The sequence below is a fragment of the Drosophila santomea genome, chromosome 3L (assembly GCF_016746245.2).
Source record: "Drosophila santomea strain STO CAGO 1482 chromosome 3L, Prin_Dsan_1.1, whole genome shotgun sequence".
NCBI lineage: Eukaryota > Metazoa > Arthropoda > Insecta > Diptera > Drosophilidae > Drosophila > Drosophila santomea.
Genome location: NC_053018.2, coordinates 9,487,905 through 9,503,871, shown reverse-complemented (window position 1 = coordinate 9,503,871; position 15,967 = coordinate 9,487,905). Strand labels below are relative to the sequence as shown.

The window sequence follows — 15,967 nt, the reverse complement described above, 5'->3', positions numbered from 1 at the left end:
GCCCAAAAACACACAGCTGCCAAACACATACAGCAAACAAAGAACCCTCGAATGCCCCTCTTGAAACCCTCTTTTTCGGTACCCGCACCACTTAAACAGCCTTTAAACACGAACCAGGCCGGGCCGGGTTTTCCCTTTGTTTCTGGGTTGTTTGTAAACAAATTATTAAGGCATAACAATACAAATAAGGAGAGACAAGTAGTCCGCAGAGCCACTCGCACTGCGCTAAAAATAAAAAAATCCTCGATTTCCAAATTCCGATTTGGATTCCCTACCTCCCTCCTTCCATCCCATTCTACCCCAACCCATCGGATCTGATGATATCCCTTCCATTCCACTTTCATGCCCATTCTCGGTTCCCAAAAGCCATACAAATTGCATGCGAGTTCATTGACACGCCACTCGTGACACGAGCGTGACACGAAAACAAGAAGACGAGGCGAGGAGGCACAATGCTTTCTATTTTTATTGGAGCGCGCAGGTGATGAAGGAGCAGTGGAGGAGCGAAAATGGGGTACTGGGGATTACAAAGACGTCCAGAACGACAGGTAAGCCAAATGGCAATTAAAATAACAACAAAAACAAGAACGCTGCCATTTCAACAGGTAACTGACTTTTTCGACAGCCCCAGTTGACGCTTAAAGGTTCGAGAGGTTGTGGGTTAAGAGCCACGAGGCGCACATAAAGAAATTGTGCACAATGAATATTGATTTAATAGGCTTATGGATCTATTCTCGGAAAATTGTTATGGCTTTATGATGGACTTATTGTCCTGCGACAACGAAGTTAACATTATGAAGCCTCTGGCCAAGAAACACAAAAGCAAGCTGACGGGTGCTATGACATGCATATCGGCTACAATGTTGTTCTATTGTAATAAAATAATAAACTATTTATAAACCAATCCTTTAATTTCAGTGTAGTTGGATAAGAAAAGTTTGTAGCCTGCAGTTAGTGCTCCAAATTCAGTTTGTGCAAAAGTTCTTCAACAAGTCGAACAGGAAAATTGATTGAAGTCTTACAAGCTTGGGAAAAGCGCCCAAGAAAAATCCAGCCATTATTGACAGGAGAATGGTATTGGGAAAATATATCATGGATTATAACTCTTGGCATCCTCAAACGATTGATTTATGGCGTATCATAAGTTGTCAGCTTTATGCAGCTTTAATCCCCCGCAAACGAACTGCAGTTTTTCACCCCCTGGGTGAAATTCACCCATAATTTTCCACAGGGTTGAAGCTCCTTAAGCTGCAGGAATTAGAGAGTGAAATACAAAAAGTCAACAACCAAAAAAAAAAAAAAAGATGTAGTAAAAGTAAAGTAAAAACCACGAAATAAACAAATAGGGGAAAATCTAAGAGCGGGGGTGTTGGAATAGCTGAAGAACTATGGAAGCCGCTTTGAGTAGATTTATGGCTGCACCCCCAACCCTTTTTTTTTACCACTCGAGACCCAGAAAAGTGTGTCAAACACATGCGATAAAGGGAAAGGCAGGGAAAAGCCAAAAAAAAAAATAAAACAAAAAAAAGAGAGAAAACGGCCCCAGAGACAAAGGAAACGTGCTGGGAGTGCGACGGCACGGCAATTACTGCTATTTATGGCTGATTACTTCACGTTGTAAAAATCAATTAAAAATTCACAAAAAATGAACTCACTGAATGGAGAGGAAAACGACGATGAAAACCGAGTGAAATGTATCTGCTGGTACACCACACTCCATGACTCATTAGCGTTGACATGTTAAGCAACTCAGAAACAAATGCCACCAAATGAGCAGTCAGCGGGGAGTGGGGAGCGGGGTAGACCGGGTTCAGGTAGCCGTTAGAAAAAAGTTCTAGTCGGTGGTCAGCGATCGCACACTGCGAGAAAATATCACGAAACTGTTTTGTATTCTCAAACTCAAGCGGTTTTAGCTTTGAATTAGCATTAGATTTGAGCATTCTAAACTTAAGTCCCAGGAATAAATTCCCTCCCATTTAAAGCTGCTAATCTGCACATTACATTTTCGATTTTTCCCAGTGTAGATTTGGTTACAGTTATCAGTTACCAGCAGGCAAAACAGGCTGGTTCGGATGTTGTTGGTACTGTAGCTTATTCCTGCCGCTCTCTTTGGAAATTGTCCAGCTGCCGCCACATGTGTGCCCCTTCCCCCACCTTGCTACATCTACCGCCTACTTCCCCCCTTCCCCACCTACTTTTTTGCCTTTTGTTTGCCTTTCCTCTCTGCTCCCCCCATGTTGTTGTTGTTGCCCCGGCCGCTGTTTGTTTTTGTATTTGTCCGAACGGGTACAACTAAAACTAAAACTAAACAACCCGTTGGAGGCCGAAAGATCGAGTCGCCGACCAACGCAGTCGCTGGCGGTACAGTGAATTTTGCTTCAGAAGAACCTTTGATATTGTTAGACCAGATCTAACAATCCGATTTCCAAAAACTACTTTAAATAAATATGTGCTTTTATAGATAAGTTGCATAGTATTATGTTCTGCATTTTCAAGATCTATACATTTACATTGGCTACATTTTCTTGGTTGGAAAATCTCTGTCTTTGGTTAGTTGCTTCATTATTACAGTTTGCTTGGCCTGGCAAACTGGAATTTTGTGAGTTGTTTTGTTTTGCTTTGTTTGTCTAAAAGCGCAGAACTCCCTCCCCCCTTCCAGTTGGCCCGTTTCCCCCTCAAAAGGCTTGGCCCAGTTAGCAGTAAAAAATGCAAAGAGCAGGAGAGTGGCTTAAAACAGGACTGACTGCATATTAGGACGCCCATGCAATTCAATCGAGCTGGCTTATGCAGATGCAGTGGCTGCACTATGAAAAAATTTTTGTTATGTTTAGAAAACCTTGGAAAATATTTCAGTTAGAACTTGCAAACTGTTCCTACCTATTCATATTTGTTCAACGATCTCTATTTTAGAATCACTTTGATTTAATATCCAAATAAGTTGAGTACGTGTGTTTACTATTTTTTACTATTATTTTGACCCAAACTATTTCTCTTTGGTGGCTTAATTTGTGTGGGTCGCGTGGCAAATTCGATTAGGAATGCACTCAGCTGACGTCACGAAGCCCATTTACCTACTTTTTGGGTATCAGCACATGAGGCCAACTCTGATTAGAGCTGATAATTTAACGACCGATTTCCACAGATCCACATGGAAAACTGAAAACAAAATGATTTCCCAACACCCCGGGGAAATTTGCTTCTATAAACACACGTTCGATAGCGAAGAGATGCCTCTTACCGAAACTTTATAAAAAGTATTTTCCCGAGGACCGGGGCCAATGTTGATTTAACCCACAAAAACTGAAACATGTGTGGATTTTTTCCACTCCTCAGAGCAAATTGCAGCGCAGACGGACACATGGAAACCGAACAAATGTGGGCGAACACGTTTTTATCGCAGCGCAGCTCAGCTAACGAAATGCAATAAATGTTGATTAAAATAAACGCACACTGGGGAGAAAAGGATTTAAAATAATGAAGTTCAATTAAAAGTGCACCATAAAAAGTAGGCGTCCTCGTGAATTTGAAAGAAAAAATTGTATGTATCTGCCCCCCTATTTATACTAAATATATGTGATTGAAGATCGTTGATTTTTTCAGTGCACATGCGGATGAAAATGAAGACAAACCGCGTTTGAATGCTTATCAGTGGAGAATAAAAGAAACTGCACCAAATACAAATAAAGGGGGAGTCGTAAAAACCAGAAATAATTAATGAAATTTGTGGTGATGAATGCAGTTCGTGGTATCTTATCGGACATGAGGAATGGAGCTCTTATCGAGTGAACAGAAACCAGAACGGAAGCCTCACAATGCCAGCCAGTTTTGAGAGACAGAACCTTAGCTTTAAGGACTCTGACCTTTTCTCGTTTTCTATTTCGGAACATTCCACAGCTATCGCATCTCTCCTTGCTGCCATTGTGCTTAATGACCTTTAAAAGCCACGCACAGACAGGTCACCGGAATATGGCAGACATGCAGGCGGGGGGCCGCCCACGTCCACGCCCACTTCTCCCACTTTTCCGCTTCTCGCCGAGAGGAGAAGGCCAAACAAAAATAAAAACAACACTTCAAACAAGACACACATCACAATTCATATTCTCATGCCTGCTGCCATTTTTGCTGATTTTGCTTTGGGTTCGTAGCCGCTTTTCTTGGCAGCCAGTGTGTGTGTGTGTAAGTGTGTGCCCCATCTTAATCATCGTTTTCATCATCATTATCATTCGAATCCACATCATCGCCATCTTCAAGCTGTCTGCTGCAGCGGAGATACAAACACACACAGCGATCCAGATACATGCGACTCACGTAGATACAAAAGCACGCATGGTGTTGCTCTGCTCGCTTCTGCCTGCCGCCTTTTAATAAAGTAAACTAAACAATTTTCATTCTTGTCTCGTTTTTGTCTCGTCTTCGTCGCTCTGCATCGACTATGAACAATTTTTCATAAACACACACGGGCAAACAGTTGGGGCTACAATAATAGTGCTTTCGAAGCCGCTTTCTTCTAAGAACTAAGATTATGAGTCAAACGACAATAAGCCTTTAATCCAGAAATATATACATTTGTTTTAAAATTAGGTTTACCTAATATTTTTCAATAAGTATAAGCAAAAATAATATTATTCGTACGAAAGTCAACTAAATCTCTTCCTAAACAAATGGTATTATTTTTAAAATTTACCACCAGCTTTTGATTTATAAAACTTTATGCAACAAACTTTCTTTAAGTCCGCATTAAAGCCTATTATTTTGACCTCATCTGTGGGTGAAGCACACTCACAACCTCAGTGGCGCACATGCCGTAGCAGTGAGGCGACGACCCAAGCACCACCACCAGCCCACATCCCCAGCGACCCCCCAACCACCCCCCACATTCAGGCAGAGTCAACAAACGGACACTCACACACACACTGGTGCCAAACTGAACTTTTGGTGGGTGCGCAAAGCGAAAGAGATGGCGCCCAACGTGGGGCCGGCGGGCGTGGTGAGTTCCGTTCCGCCACCAAGAGTGGTGAGAGTGGTGAGTGTTTGGTGAAAGAGAAAGGCAACAAACGCATGCGGCAGTGCGTGCGGCCACAGGGGGGTTAAAGGGGGCCGCTAAGGCGGCCGAAAGGGGGTTAAGACTCGACAAATTCATTGAGAAACGAAGCGAAACAAAAAATAGCTTGCCAAAGAGGAGAAGGTGACACCGGCCGGTCAAAAGTTGCGCACACCACTCTCACATACAAAACTTACTTACAGGGTGGGTGGTGCCAAGCTGGGTGGTTTTCTATCAGGCAATGAAATCGAAATGCCAATGTGCATTTATCAACTCGATTATTATTGTGATTGCTTCAAAGGGGGAGAATGGAAATCCAGAAAAAAAGAAAAAAAACCTTTTTTCGTTGCCATGGCAAAGTGCAAAAAAGGCCGAACACAAAGAAAATGTTCGCTTTTGTTGTACTTTTAAACAATTTGCATAAATGTGCGGGGGAAACCTTCAAGGGTTTGACGACTCGAAAGGCCAATCGAGTTGGGTAAGATATTCTGGGGTATTTTTGGAACCAAGTTGTAAGTGAGTAAGGAGGGGACTATTTACTTTCTTGTTCATAATACAGGCGCTATCAGATTAAAAATTATAATTTTTAAGGCAAAAAAAAAAATCAAGAAAAAACTGATTTCGTATTGGTACCATCTTAGAATAAAATCAAAGATTGCGATATGTGTACCAAACTAATTGAATTGTGGCACCTTTCAGATAGTGTAAATAGTTTGTGAAACCCAATAATCACCGAACCGACGAACTACTAACGGAAATTGGAGTGTAAACGACCACACCTGGGAGAAAAATCATGGGGCGGTCACTTTCACGTTAATCGGGCGAGGCGTGTTAATGAATAAAGTCGGGGAGGGGGCAAAATGGGGGCTCTATTTTCGGGAGGGGGTCTATACTGCTGGTTCTATTTCTAGTCGTATTCCATTTCCATTCGAGATGGATAAGCCGCAGCTTATTGACTCACTTTTAGGGCCGTCAGATCGATATCGTCCAGTGAACAGTTGACCGATGGAGCCAGTTGTTGTTGCTGCTGGTGCGCCATTTTGATTTGCTATTTTATGTTGTTCTTCTGGATCTGGAGAATTGCTGCTGCTGATTCTTCGCACGCAGAAAGAGGTGGAGAGAGGAGAAATGCAAATGAGACGGCGAACGGAGTTGTGGGGGAGGGAGCGGGGGACAAAACAATAGGGAGAGAAAAAGAGCGGAGAAGGAGCGGCCAAAGGATTTACTGTGATTTTAGCTTTATGGGCTCTAAATGACAAATGCCACAATAAAAAACCAGTGCAATTATCAAACTATTTGTTGCTGTCATACAACTTTTCTCTTTTTGCTTCTCCGCTCTTCTTCACGCTCTCTATCTCTCTCTCTCCATCTCTCTCTCTGCTCTGCCTCTGCGTGCGTGTGTGTGTTTTGTGACGAAGTGTTTGTGTGTGTTAGTTAACGTTTGGCAAACGGGGCGCGGCTCTTTTAATTCCCCAGCACTTTTTTAAATCTTTTCTCGCCCTTAAATCATTTATTAATCACTGTCGATTCATCAGCTTCTTCGCACACACTGCACAATTAAAATTTTTTTTTGCGGCGCTCCGATGGACCAGCCTCACACACACACACCCACACCAGCGCAGCAGCCTGCGTATGTGTTTGTGTAGGTAGACAGAAAAAATCTGCCACTCGCTTTTTCCTCCCGATTCCGTTTTGCGTTTTCGCGCAGGACTCGCGATTTTCACTGGCGCACTGCGAATACGTACTCTTCACGCACAGCGATGGGCGCCTATCGCCTTTGCATCGCACAACCAGCTGAACAGTTCAATTTCCCAAGTTCAGTGAAAATCAGAACGGTTTTCCGTTTAACGCGACGCCAAAACCCCGACGGATTCCAACAGTGTGACCAATTAGCTGATGGCAACTTAAACCATCGGCAAGTGGAAAATTCTCCCCAAATACCGTTCTCATATTCGCGCACATACCGAAAACTTATCGAGCGGTAGAAATTCAATTAGTGTGCCCGGATTTTGTCGTTTTGCAGAGCTGCAAATTAAAAAAGTTTGCAATCAACAACTGTAACCTATTATTTACATGAAATGATTCCAATCAGAATTTAGTGACGATGTTGTCTGATGTTTGCTCAGGCAAAACGTCGATTCCTTATACAATTTTTTTTTGCAGTTATTATTTTAACGTATAACATATAACATATATATATATATACATATATATAACATATCTAAAAAACAAATTGGTTTATCATATTGTGTATATTAAAAACGGGCCGTATAAAAAATGTGTGCTAGTGGAATCAACCTGTTGAGGTTAACAGCACAAAGTATCTTCCACATCAGAGTGCTACCGATTTTGGAACGTTTCCACCAATTTTGTTGTTACTATTTATTCGCATACAATTAGATACAACATTTTACAATTTTATTTACTATTAGTAGATAAATATTTTATAAATGGTTCGTTTTTAACAGATTTGGGAGAGTAGATTTGCAAAAACAAATTCAAATCTCATCTTTTAAAAATATATTTCAATAAGCAGTTGCCAAGCAGATTTCAGCGATATAGATTTGGCAAAGATTGAAAACAAACCTGCACTGTCCGACTTGTAAAGTCCCCCACGATTATGAATTTTCATCGTCCGCGAGCTATTGATGGCTAAACGTCCGGACAATTAAATTGGAGGGAATAATATAATAAACAGTTTAGCAAAATTCATTAAACAAATAAGCAATTTAACAGTTTGCTAAGTACCAAAAATAACAGTGGGAAACAGTTCGTTCTCCAGCAGCACTTTAGACGCCATATGCTGCCACACTATTCTCTGCCCACCTCTAGGACCTCTTCTTCTTTTCTTTTCTTTTCGCCCCGTTTCCGGAGAGGTCGTATTGGGCAAATTTTAATTTTACGGTAAGCCACGTGCTAAATTTTGACAATTTGGTGGTGTTTTCAATTGCGGAAGTTGTTTACAGTGCGCAATTTAACGTTATACCCAAGAAACATGGAATATTTCAATTTTCTCACAAAATAGTCGACCAAGACAGAAATTTCATAGCGTGTGTCTATGGAACAGCGTTGATTGGCCATCTTTTTTAGTGAAACTGCATTCGCAACATGGAGTACTACTAATTCAGTGAATTTGTCTTGCAGCAATGGGTCGCGTCATTCGTGCACAGCGTAAGGGAGCTGGTTCCGTGTTCAAGGCGCACGTGAAGAAGCGCAAGGGAGCCGCCAAGCTGCGTTCCCTGGACTTCGCCGAGCGTTCCGGCTACATTCGCGGAGTTGTCAAGGTGAGTAGTGTGCTCCTGGGATTACCTATCTACCTATCCACTCAATGTGCAAGGGATCTCATGCCACTTGGCCATGACTTTCTATCTGCCACATTCAAGAAACTTTTTGGTTTCTCGCTTTAAGCTGAAACCTGCTAAAGCACCTGTGACAGCTTACTAACTGTTTCGAACTAGATTCAAGAAGTTTACTTGCCTTATGAACTGTGACTAACCAAACCGTACACTTTCGTGTTGCAGGACATCATCCACGATCCCGGCCGTGGCGCCCCTCTGGCCGTCGTCCACTTCCGCGACCCCTACCGCTACAAGATCCGCAAGGAGCTGTTCATCGCCCCCGAGGGCATGCACACCGGCCAGTTCGTGTACTGCGGTCGCAAGGCCACCCTCCAGATTGGCAACGTGATGCCCCTGAGCCAGATGCCTGAGGGTACCATCATCTGCAACTTGGAGGAGAAGACCGGCGATCGTGGCCGTTTGGCCCGTACCTCTGGCAACTACGCCACCGTGATTGCCCACAACCAGGACACCAAGAAGACCCGTGTCAAGCTGCCCTCCGGCGCCAAGAAGGTCGTGCCCTCGGCCAACCGCGCCATGGTTGGCATCGTTGCCGGTGGCGGTCGTATCGACAAGCCCATCCTGAAGGCCGGTCGTGCCTACCACAAGTACAAGGTGAAGCGCAACAGCTGGCCTAAGGTGCGTGGTGTGGCCATGAACCCTGTGGAGCATCCTCACGGTGGTGGTAACCATCAGCACATCGGTAAGGCCTCCACCGTCAAGCGAGGCACCTCCGCCGGTCGCAAGGTCGGTCTCATTGCTGCCCGTCGTACCGGTAGGATCCGTGGTGGCAAGGGCGACAGCAAGGACAAGTAAGCTCTGGCTGCAGCAGGATTCCGGCGTGGCGCAGGTTCCGCCTAAGATCTGGGTAGTAGTCGTACTCTGCTGTGCGGCGCTGTGGGAGAAAATGCTATTCTACATGGAAAATCTGTATGTTCTAGGCATACGCTTGACACGGCGGAATAAAACTTATTTGTAAAAATTATCCTTCGTTTGCTATTTAAATTTGTAATGGGGTAACAGCTTAAAGAATTAAGCTTGGAATTTTTGTTAAGGTTAATAATGTAAAAACGTTATTTGCAAATTCTTGTTTTCAAACAAAATGTGAATTTTTTAGTACATATAAAACTAAAGATGTTAGTAGCAATAGTTATGTGCTATTTGTACTGCTTTTTTGAGCATGCTGTAGTTCAAAAATGAAAGCTAAGCGTGTTTTGCTTTTTATCTAATGAGGAATGTAAATATTAAATTATTACAACTCAAAATTATAAATAGTTCCAGTGTTGGGTAAACATGCAACTTTATGCCAAACGAATACCTAATCGATATTGCCCAGCCAGACCCGAATGATCGATAGTATCGTTGGCATGTGGCCCACCTCTAGTTGGTGTGCGCGGAGTGGAGTGAAATAAATCGAAGTAATTTGCGTCGAGCGCTGCAAAATAATGGATCGCACTTTTTATGAAGGCTGGCTAATTAAGTCGCCGCCCACCAAACGCATTTGGCGAGCAGTAAGTTTCCGAAAATGGAAAACCTTAGGCTTTCGAAAACCTGTGTATGTGTGTGTGTGCGTGAAAGCAAGTGCGAAGGAATTTTCCTGGAAACCCCAGCTCAAAATCAAAATCAAAATGAAAATTCCAATGCAATCGAATCAGAAATGCCAAGTGATTAGTGAAATGCGCAAAGAAAAGAGAACCGCAATTGGCTAACGGTAAACTTAAGGCCGGAAGAGAAATACCGCAATCTTTGTCCATCGATTGACTCACGAAAAAGATAAAAAAAAAAACGATGGATAATGGAAGTGGCATTTTTTTACAATTACGCTAAGCCTGTATTGGTGCCTGCCTTAGTGTGTGTGTTTGTGTGTGCGTTGTTGTTTGTGGTATAATTTAATTCATTATTAAGCCGAGGGATTACGGTTCCAGTATTCCAGTTGATTGGAATGCAAACAAGCTGAAAACCGCAGCAGTAATTGCGAATATGTGAATGAATTTACGATGGCTTCCTCTGCGTTTTTCCCTCTCTCTCTCTCTCTTTCCCCGCCTCCCCTTCCGTCACCCACTCTCTTTCTGTTTATGTTTGCTTTCTGGCGTGGGAACGTGTTTTTTTTCCTTTGCCGTGGTCTAAATTTACGCTTAATTAATTTTCCGTTTAGTGTTTACTTTAGGGAGCCGCTCGTGTATTAAATTTCCGCCAACTGTTGCGTTTAATCAAATTTACTTTCCCCGTATTCCGTGTATGCATGTTTTTTATGCGCATATGTGCTTGTTTTTTCGTTGTTTATGTGCACGGCCGATAAGCCACGGCGGATCACGCACAAAAACAGTGTACAAAAGCAACATAAACTAACGACGGCCGCCACAAAAACAATGGCGCACTTGTCTTTCCAGCTCCTTGTTGTTGTCTTTGTTTTTGTTTTTGCTAGTGATGCGCTAGTGCTGTGTCAGTTTTATAACTTTTAATTACGGTCGGTCATAATTTATGATTCATTAGATTTGAAATAAGGCAACCTATCTTTTGGTAATGAATTATTAAAAACGCATTTTTCAAAAGTAGTAGAGTAGATTAAATTAGAGATGGCTTTATTCGGATTTACTAGTTTCAACTGTCAATTAAATATGTTAAGTTATAATTTATAATAATTACTCCTTTAGCATTCGTGGCACGACACCTTGTCACGCGCCCATCTCTAGAACGTTTATTTGAAACCACTTATAGTGGATACGACAGTTCCAAGAACACCCAAACCGTTGATCAAAAGGTCTGCAGCACTGAATTTTCAGTTACAGCAAACCCACTTAATGGTTTCACTGTACTCAATTTGTTTGCTTATGCTTCGCCATGCAATAGCGGTCAAAATAGTAGTATTCAGTTGAACTACTTTGAAAATTTCCTAAGATTATAAATACAATAATTAAAATAAGCAACTTTTTGGTTCTAAGCCGCGTCTAAAAATATCAAAGGTTTATGGCAGTCCTCTAATTTGAAAAATCCCCCATCACGCTGTGAAAAGTAAACAAACTACTTAGAAAAATTGTAAAAATAGAACCTTTGCCCGCACATATGCGTTTCTAATATCATGAGCGCCATTGTATAAACAAACTTGAATGATGCCTCGAGAAAATAAGCTGCGTATTTCCAGCGCCTCGGGGGTGCCAATTTCTGGCCTGTGTGCGGCATTATGTTTATTGTTTATAATTCAATTAAGCGTGATATTATACAGTCCGAAAAAATCCATCCATTATCAGTTGGAGTTTTCAGTTTTCAGCGGGTTTCCAAACCTCTCTCAGCTGTTAATTTCTCAACCGCTTAACGGTAACATGGGCGTGGGGTGTTGTTCCGTGTGTGTGTGTGTGTCTGCTGTTTACCCAAGAAAATGTCAATGCAAAACATGATTCGCGGAAAAGCAGCGCCGCTGCAGTCGCTGTTGACTTGGGCTTCATCACCCACCCGCTTACTCATCATCACCAGCAGCAGCTTATGTTATTGGCGATAGTGCAGTCAGCCGTTGAGCTGATCAGCCGGACGGACCCTACCCTCATATCACCATCCACAGTCCATCGCTCAGCAAGGGTATCTTAATTCCGAACAGAGACATCGGCGCACTGGTGGAGCACATTTATCTACGGCTATATAAAAGTACTGCAAGATATCGCATAGTTAGAGTTCGTTACATATTAATCAAGGCATTGGCATCTCTCAGATTCTAGGAAATCTGTTAATGATTCAGATTGCCATGCAGATCCTTCATTAGTTTATCAAACTATAGTCGCGTAAATATTGTAATCATCTTTGCCTGATGACTAACTACCTCATTAAGTTAGTCATCACTATTCAGACGTCTTAGTACAATTTATAGAAGTGTAATTTGTTTAATATTCTCAGGCCTGTATACTGTATAAAGACTCTTATCAAAAACAGCAACAAAGTTGAATCCCATTTAGGGGACTCACATTTTAAACTTTGTTAGTTTGTTATTATGATATTTGTACTTCCACGACCTATTGAACATATTGTTATGAGGGAAACTTGGCTGTGTAAAGGCATACAAGAAATCACTATTGCTGTTCCAACTGTGCGCTTCGTTGCAACTCTTAACGCCTTGTTTCCAAATTATCTTTGCAGCGCTGGAGGCGTCGCTATTTCACGCTGAAGCAGGGCGAGATACCGGAGCAGTTCTGCCTCGAATACTACACCGACCACAACTGCCGCAAGCTGAAGGGCGTTATCGATTTGGATCAGTGCGAGCAGGTGGACTGCGGCCTGCGGCTGGAGAATCGCAAGCAGAAGTTTCAGTACATGTTCGATATCAAGACGCCCAAGCGCACCTATTACCTGGCTGCCGAAACGGAGGCGGATATGCGCGACTGGGTGAACTGCATCTGCCAGGTGTGTCACCTACATGACACCAAGCAGTCGAATGAGCTGCCACTGGGCGCTGTGGGTGCAGGTAAGTGTACACAAACCCAAGTCCAAAGAACCCCTTTTCAAGTATTTCCTTCCTTCTTTGTAACACCCAGACGAAAACCGCACCCAGCATACAAGCTCCAGTGGCGGTTTGAGCAACTCCACGCAGAATACGACCACCACATCGTTGCACTCCTCTGCCGGAACAACAGCGCCCCAAGCCTCGGTCCCGAACGCTGGAGGATCTGCCCAACTGCGACGCCCGGCGGTCATTGAACAGCAACCAATGCCCTCGAGTGTCGGCAACAATAACTCAGACTCGGTGTATGTAAACACGGAGTACAGCAATCGCGAGACGATGCTCTGCGATGCCAACTTCGACCAGCAGGAACTGCTCTCGGCTGCCCAGCAGCAACCGCCTCCATCGCCGGCAACGGCTCTGTATCTGAATCACAGTGCTTTGATCCAAGCTCAGGCGGCAGCTGCAGCCGCCGAGCAACTGCAGCAGCAGCAACAAGCAGCTCGCTTGGCCGTCAGCGCCAACGGCGTGGTGCGAAAGTTGCCGGAGCACCTGGTGCTCACCCAGCAAACTCTGGCCGAGGCAGCGGCCCAGCAACACAGCAGCGTGCAGGCTTCACCCGCTTTGAGCACCGCCTCCGGACCATACATACCGATCAGCGAGTGCTTCTCGGGCAGCCCGAGATTCCTGCCCGGCAGTGGAACTCCCGGTGCAGATGTGGCCATACCAAACAACCCCACCACGCCGTTGAACAACTTGGATCCCAAGTTCTACGATACGCCGCGCAGTCATAACAACATTGGTCTGAATCTGACCAACGATCAGTCCTACTCACCGAAGATTACCAATTTGAGTCTGGTAAGTTGATAGATTACGATGTACGTCATGCAGTTGTAATTAATAATTATCTTGTTTTCCATTCAGCAACAATTGGCCAATAACAATGCTAGTAAACAGCGCTCCGACTCCGATTCGGAAAGCGTTTTCACCGATGACGATGAGTGGGCTCATCCTTTGCCCCTGCGCGAGAATGTCGGTAAGCACTCGAATGTCAAACATCAAAGCGAATTCGCAGTTAAGAAAGATTTATTACAGATCGCAGCACTCGACCTTCGGATAGTTCCATTGAGAACGAATCATTCGTACTGACCTACTCGCAGCGTTTCTCCAAGATGCCCGAAGAAGGTGGAGCGAGCGTGCCACCAGCTGAAAAGAATTCCAAGCTAGCGGGAGCAGCATCTCTGGCAGAGGCTGGTGACCAAGGAACGCTGGATAAGCTGGCCAAGGTGCTGAAGAACAAAAATAATCTCATATTGGACTTTAAGGAGAATGAAAAGTGAGTTAAAGCACTGTCAAGTGAACTTTAAACACATTTCAATGTCAATTTTTGTACTCGCAGAATTCCTCGCGATCTGCCGCAGCTGTCGGATACGGAAAATACTTCACCGGCCATTGTGGCACGCCGCAACGCCCACTCTGCTTTCATCGAGGAAAGCTACGACATTCCAAGGTCTCATCAGCAGCCTTACTACAACGTCAACCAGCTGCTGGGCGAGCGACCAGTTACCAGCCCACACAATTCCAACCCCATTGCTGCATCGACGCCAAATCTAATGGCGGTCGATTTGGGTGCAGTGGCCGCCATCTCAGCGGCAGCGAATCCCGGCCTGGTTGGCGGGGCACAGACAGCCGCCTCATCGCCCATCAGTGCGCGAACGTTGCCCCGACACTGCTACACTAATGCAGCTCCCACAAAGATGGAGGGCAATGTTTTTCGATACGACTTCATGGAGCAGGCGGATTGCCCGCCAGTTAACCGCAAACTTAAGCCAAAGGTGGCGGGAGGATTGCCAGTTGTAGAGGACAAACCGCCGGAGGAATTCCCGGCAAAGCCCCCGGTGGGCGTGGAGCATTTAACCAATAAATTGGGTGCAGCCCAACTGCAGCAGCCGATTGGACCGCCCAGCGTGGACAGAAAGTGCAAACCGAATGCCTATAAGGTGAGTAAGAAACGTTGTACATACACAACATCCTTTCACGTATGTCTCACTTTCAGTTGGGGAATCCGGTCACCATGTCGCCGGCAACACGACGTTCCTCCGGAGCACCTCTTTCAATGGTGCTGCCGCATGAAACGGATGTCCACTCCCCGGCAGCCAACGCCTTCTTCCATGAGACCCGCACCCTGCCTCGCCAACAGCATCGACAGCATCCAAACAGTCCCGGCAGCATGTCGGTACAGCATCAGCGCACCGCATCGGCAGCGGCTGCCATGATGAGCTTGACGGGAGCGGCCGCTGCCAAGCAGCAAGCGGCGGCGCAGCCTGAGCACAAGCTTCAGTACTTTGATTTGGATGTGACAAACAAACCGCCATTGCTAAATCGATCCAGCATGAGTGTGGGAAATCTGTACTCACAGGGAGGAAACGGAGCTAGTGGGATGCGACTGGCTGGCGTAGAAGCTGGTGGAGCCCGTGCCCCAGTGCCCAGCAGCGTAGTCTATAGATCCGTGGACTTTGTCAAGACGGAGGCATTCAAAAGGATTCGAGAGGAGCGCGAGAGCAGCGGCAACAAGTAAAACTGCTGGTTCAGCTAAATGGTATCAAATCTCCAGTACATCTACTTGTCAACGTGCAATAGCAAAGGACCATGTGCTGATCCGAAATTTTCGTAGTGCCTATTGGTGGTCAGCAGAGAAGAGCTGGCCACATCCAAAAACAGTGCAAATTCTGAGTGGCTTTTACATTCGTTAACATCGTCAAATTCATAACCCATTAAAAACACATATCTAGCTTCTAAGTCGGCACCAGCATTTTTGTGTGCTGCTTTGAATCTGTAATCTGTAATCCGTATCTGAATCTGAATCTATGTCGTATTCGTATTTAAATCGTGCTTCCAACACTTCCATGTTTATTGTTAAGCTTCGGAATCAAAATGTAACCATGACAAACGATCTTAGTGCTAATTTTACAATGCAAACAATTATTTTATATACGCAAGCGAAATATTTATATACACGAATTTTATATGGTAACAAATTATTTACAATTTATTAATGTAACTCGTGTGCGACACAAGCTGTAGCTTGATTCTGTGCTTTAAAAAATATACATACAATAATACCAACTTTCTGTGTGTTCCTGAAAGATCCAGAACAAATAT

General features: G+C 44.2%; 3 protein-coding genes and 1 long non-coding RNA gene across 14 annotated transcripts in view; 3 read left to right on the top strand and 1 right to left on the bottom strand.

Annotated features, from left to right (window-relative positions):
- The window catches only part of LOC120450606 (mitogen-activated protein kinase kinase kinase kinase 4), a 31,298-nt gene extending 24,354 nt beyond the window's left edge, over positions 1–6,944 (bottom strand). For 5 of the 10 annotated variants that reach the window (XM_039633732.1, XM_039633734.1, XM_039633737.2 and 2 more), the window contains exons 1-2: positions 6,787–6,944; positions 6,003–6,136 (exon numbers count right to left, since the gene is read on the bottom strand). In XM_039633732.1, coding sequence (XP_039489666.1) covers positions 6,003–6,080 — 78 coding nt within the window. In that variant the 5' untranslated portion in view covers positions 6,081–6,136; positions 6,787–6,944. The remainder of the gene's footprint in view (positions 1–6,002; positions 6,137–6,786) is intronic. The other 5 variants (XM_039633738.1, XM_039633739.1, XM_039633742.1 and 2 more) reach the window with 2 other exon arrangements.
- On the top strand, positions 2,862–4,350 carry LOC120450607. Of its 2 annotated transcripts, XR_005616289.1 has the most exons (4): positions 2,862–2,937; positions 3,037–3,082; positions 3,143–3,538; positions 3,601–4,350. It is a non-coding gene; the product is annotated as an uncharacterized LOC120450607 (long non-coding RNA). The 2 variants fall into 2 exon arrangements; XR_005616288.1 differs by having other exon boundaries at positions 2,882–3,082.
- An 856-nt stretch (positions 6,945–7,800) lies between the features above and the next one.
- On the top strand, positions 7,801–9,364 carry LOC120449411 (60S ribosomal protein L8). The gene is made up of 3 exons (XM_039631867.1): positions 7,801–7,945; positions 8,186–8,325; positions 8,563–9,364. Exons 2-3 carry the CDS (start codon positions 8,188–8,190, stop codon positions 9,193–9,195), a joined length of 771 nt encoding a protein of 256 aa, XP_039487801.1. The 5' UTR covers positions 7,801–7,945; positions 8,186–8,187; the 3' UTR covers positions 9,196–9,364.
- Positions 9,365–9,732: 368 nt separating this feature from the next.
- On the top strand, positions 9,733–15,878 carry LOC120450095 (protein daughter of sevenless). The gene is made up of 7 exons (XM_039632889.2): positions 9,733–9,890; positions 12,505–12,829; positions 12,900–13,663; positions 13,730–13,841; positions 13,901–14,141; positions 14,205–14,805; positions 14,862–15,878. The coding sequence occupies exons 1-7, from the start codon at positions 9,825–9,827 to the stop codon at positions 15,381–15,383; spliced, it is 2,631 nt and encodes an 876-aa protein (XP_039488823.1). The 5' UTR covers positions 9,733–9,824; the 3' UTR covers positions 15,384–15,878.
- Positions 15,879–15,967: the final 89 nt, after the last annotated feature.

What these genes read in the sequence shown, in the direction of transcription:
- LOC120450095 (XM_039632889.2), top strand. Translation starts at nt 9,825, where the DNA reads ATGGATCGCACTTTTTATGAAGGCTGGCTAATTAAGTCGCCGCCCACC. An exon ending in ACTGGGCGCTGTGGGTGCAG is followed by an intron (nt 12,830 to 12,899) that starts GTAAGTGTACAC and finishes TGTAACACCCAG; the next exon opens with ACGAAAACCGCACCCAGCAT. An exon ending in AGATTACCAATTTGAGTCTG is followed by an intron (nt 13,664 to 13,729) that starts GTAAGTTGATAG and finishes TTTTCCATTCAG; the next exon opens with CAACAATTGGCCAATAACAA.
- LOC120449411 (XM_039631867.1), top strand. Translation starts at nt 8,188, where the DNA reads ATGGGTCGCGTCATTCGTGCACAGCGTAAGGGAGCTGGTTCCGTGTTC. An exon ending in ACATTCGCGGAGTTGTCAAG is followed by an intron (nt 8,326 to 8,562) that starts GTGAGTAGTGTG and finishes TTCGTGTTGCAG; the next exon opens with GACATCATCCACGATCCCGG.